General features: G+C 40.1%; 1 protein-coding gene across 4 annotated transcripts in view; it reads right to left on the bottom strand.

Moving 5' to 3' along the window:
* The window catches only part of chd3 (chromodomain helicase DNA binding protein 3), a gene marked incomplete at its 5' end in the record, with an annotated part of 53,635 nt that overhangs the window by 47,541 nt on the left and 2,087 nt on the right, over window positions 1-4,007 (bottom strand). For 2 of the 4 annotated variants that reach the window (XM_014016194.1, XM_014016191.1), the window contains 3 exon segments: window positions 3,016-3,140; window positions 3,234-3,422; window positions 3,503-3,624. In XM_014016194.1, coding sequence (XP_013871648.1) covers window positions 3,016-3,140; window positions 3,234-3,422; window positions 3,503-3,624 — 436 coding nt within the window. 4 annotated transcript variants of the gene reach the window in all.

A 4,007-nucleotide genomic window follows, 5' to 3' on the forward strand; every position in this document is an offset into this window, starting at 1 on the left:
ACACACACACACACACACACACACACACACACACACACACACACACACACACACACACACACACACACATTTTTAGTCACTTCAGCTGGGTCTGTAGGACAGGGGTTCTCAAACATTTTGGTTCTGCGGACCCCTTGCAAGTAAGGTTGGGCGATATTGGCAAAATTTAATCACGATTAACTGTCGTATTTAGCTGATAACGATTAAACTGACGGTTAATCCCCTGGACACTCTTATGTCCAAGTCACATGACCAATTTATTGGAAAAGATTTGCTTTTCATAAAAATGTGTCCCAAATTGTCAAAATTACAGTCTTCAGGCTATACATCAAATTTTAAAATGTGTTGATAGATAAATAAATTACAGAATTTTTTTTAATATTCATCATATTTGAAGCGGCGAGAAGCACCAAGTGGACTCTGCCTGGTGGCATTAATCGTCTTAATTGTCAAGTGCCGAAAAATAATCGATGAATGTTTTTCTGACGATTAATTGCACACGATACGATTATGCCCAATCCTACTTGCAAGGATGAAAAATTATCAGCAGGGACCCCCTAATAATCCCAAGGCTGTTTAAAAAGAATTTACCATCATGTTAACCCCTAAATGCCGTGGGAATATCATTTTTGGTTTGGTTTAGTATTTTTTTGACTAGAGCATTGATCCCCATGTGCATTTTTTAAAATAAAAAACCAAATTAAAAATTTATTGAATTTTTTGAGGACCCTAAAGATATGGCTCACAGACCCCTGGGGGTCCTGGGACCCCAGTTTGAGAATCTCTGCTGTAGGGGAACAAATGGACATGCTGCATGACATTAACAAATATTTAGGTTTCGGACACATCAACCATCGATATGAGAACAGAGTTTATTGTTTGTTTGTTTGTTTTGTTTGCTGCTTTTAAATAACTTTATCCTAAATGTAACCACTTTCCAAACCTCTAAAACTCCACATCTAATTTTAAACATTTCCAAGGATTGCCGAAAATACTCATAAGAACCCTGATGTTTACATGTTGCAGGATTCTGAGTGGAAGGGTTTTTATTGTCTGACAAACATAACTTCTGAAATGTAAAGTGGATGTCGTGGTTAGATCGTCAACATGTCCAAAGAAACTCTATAAGCTTGTTAAGTTAGGAGTTGAAAAAGGAAACGATGGTGAATAATAATAAGAAGTCAATTTAACGTACTAATATAGACAAAAACATGAAACAAAACCTAGTTTTATTTTATGCTTTTAAAACCTTATTTTTTACATTTAAATCATTCAGTTGGGGTCTATAAAAACTGGAACTGCACTGCTTTGGTCCGAGTTCCTGCTTATTGTAGCACCACAGACAGAAATTTAGAACGAGGGGCATCAGGGTGTCGTTACAACGCCCTGTTCGATTTTCAGACTCTCTTTCAGATGATTGATGCCTCAGAGCACCGTGACAAACCTTAGGTTTGTCGAGTGTTGTTTGTTTTACACTACGCACATTTTATAAACTTTACRAGCAGCGTGAGAGTGACCGCATTTATTTTCTGAAGCCAGAGGAAGACACACAGAGAATAAATTGTGCTGACTTGGATAGCGGTGGTGGGTAGCGATGTCACATCTTCAGTAGCTGCTGTTTTCACAAATTCTTCTCCCTGTCTGTTTGTAACTTTATAGAAATTTCATAAACTTCTGTACGCTTCATAAGTGTGCAAGCGGGTGTTCCCTACTATGTGGGGACCCTTTTTGGCACACACACCAACTTGTGGGGACCAACTGGTACTTATGGATGGATGTATGGATGTATGGATGGATGGATGGATGGATGGATGATGGATGTATGGATGTATGGATGGATGGATGGATGGATGGATGGATGGATGGATGGATGGATGGATGGATGGATGGATGGATGGATGGATGGATGGAGATGTTAGTGGGTCAGGGGTCTGGTTTAGGACTAAGGTGTGAATTGAGTTTAGGTAAGTTTTAGGGTCAGGGTTAACCTGTGAGGTTAAGTTTAGGGTAAGGAGTCAGGGTTAGGCTGTAGAAATTAATGGACGTTAATGCAATGTCCCCAWAAAGATAGCTCTACTAGATCGTGCCTGTTTGTGTGTGTGTTTGTGTGCGCTGCCTGTCCACAGGCCCCGCTTTCACCTCTGTGCAACTCAGTCTCTTTAAATGCAAATGAAGCACTTTGCAAACTGCACCTCTCCACAGCGTTTGGCCATTTTTGTAGTTTGATAGCAGAGCTTTGATTATGTAGTGATGCAGAAACGTTTTATTTACAAATGAATTAAAAGATGTCAACAAGGGAAGACTTGTCCCTCCAGCCTTACATGTTGGAGCCAGAGTCTGACCCAGAGAAATAGAAGGAAGATGAAGTGGCAGAACCGTGGATTTGTGAAATTGGTTAGCCAGAAGTTCATGAACTTGTTTAATGGTTTTGCAGCAAATACTGTTAGATAATTGCTTTAAGAAAAACGTAACGGGGAATGGAGAAAAATGAACGAACTGAAAAGTATGACCCTTATAGAATATAAAGATATCTCCACAGCACCAGGAGAAACTACATTCTAATTTCCTGCACTCCTAGAGACTGCAAGTAAACAACAAACTGTATTTAACAGCTAAAAAAAGTGGATTTTGCATATGTTCCATTTAAAATGCCAGAAACATGGAGCTGTACAAGAGATTCCTCTGGAACATCAACATGTCTGTCATTTGGTCCAAATTACAATTTCTGACTTAAACTGCCATAAAAACTCATATACCCCTGCGTAGCTCAGTAAGATGCAATAAATATATTTAAAAAAAAACAAGTTTTATCTTTCATGTGAGCAAAGTTGTTCTTTTAACTTTTAACAATCTTATCAAAACGTAAACATCAATGTGATCAACTTCAAACTTCTACTAAACTTTCACTTTAGGACCAAGTTCTAGACGTCTACAAATATTTTAGACTCTGAGTTTGTCAACATGTTTTGAAACCCGTCAACACCAGGACCACCCCGTGTACAAAGAAAGTCCTACCTCATAAACTGACTGAAGGCTTTATAGTTGGTGAGCTCCCTGTAGTCCTCCTCTGTGAAGGTATGATCAACATCCTCCAGACCCCACTCCTTTGCCAGCTGGGCAGAAGTCTTCTGCTCTACAGGCTGCTGAGAAAAAAAAAATCATTTTCATTCATATCTTTTAGCTCAGCTCTCAGAGGCCAATCAAGCTTTTTTTTGTTTGTTTGTTTTTTTCACCTTGGTGGTTTCCTCCTGGCTGCTGTCTCGGTCCCCATCGCCTTTTTTCTTCTTCTTGGTTTTCTTCTCCTTCCTTTCTTTGTGCTTCTTCTTCTTCTTTTTCTCCCCGGAGCCGTAGTTGCTGGCCGCGCTGTCCGAGTTCTCGCCATAGTCTCGCTCTCTGTCGGAGTTTCGCTCTACATCGCTGTCCTGGGCAAGTGGAAGAAAGAATACAAATCAAATGCTCCAGAATGCACAGCCATCCGGACGGACAAGACTGATCAACTTACTATCTTTTTTCGTTTTTTCGCTTTGACCGGTTTCCCCTCTTTGTCCTTCTTCTTCGCGTCCTTTTTTTTCTTGGGCCGGCCTTTCTTCCTGATCGGGACCTCTCTGTCTGATATCTCGTCGTCTGGAATTAAGGGGAACACGGAAGACCGCTAAAAAAAAGCTTTTARTTCGAGCTGAATAATCTTGTCAAAATGTTCCCTAGCTAATCCCTGCTGAACACATCAAAGGCTGAATGAGAGCTGTGGCATCAGCTGACCTCTGACCTTATCTGAATTGTGGCATGATGCTGAATTAGGGTTCTAAGTAGATCTGACAGCTGGTGTCAGTGATACAGGAAGAAGATAACTGGTTCATGACTCTTGCAACCTTTCAGGTAAATATGTTTTAGAGAATGTCCTGATGCATCTCAGTAATCCAGGTAAAAAATCAAAAGGAAAAAAAATTGTATAGGTCTTCTGGACGGGTTCTTCTCTAATGAAACGTTTCGTCTCTCCTCCAAGAGAC

Source organism: Austrofundulus limnaeus, unplaced genomic scaffold (assembly GCF_001266775.1).
Source record: "Austrofundulus limnaeus strain Quisiro unplaced genomic scaffold, Austrofundulus_limnaeus-1.0 Scaffold140, whole genome shotgun sequence".
Lineage (NCBI taxonomy): Eukaryota > Metazoa > Chordata > Actinopteri > Cyprinodontiformes > Rivulidae > Austrofundulus > Austrofundulus limnaeus.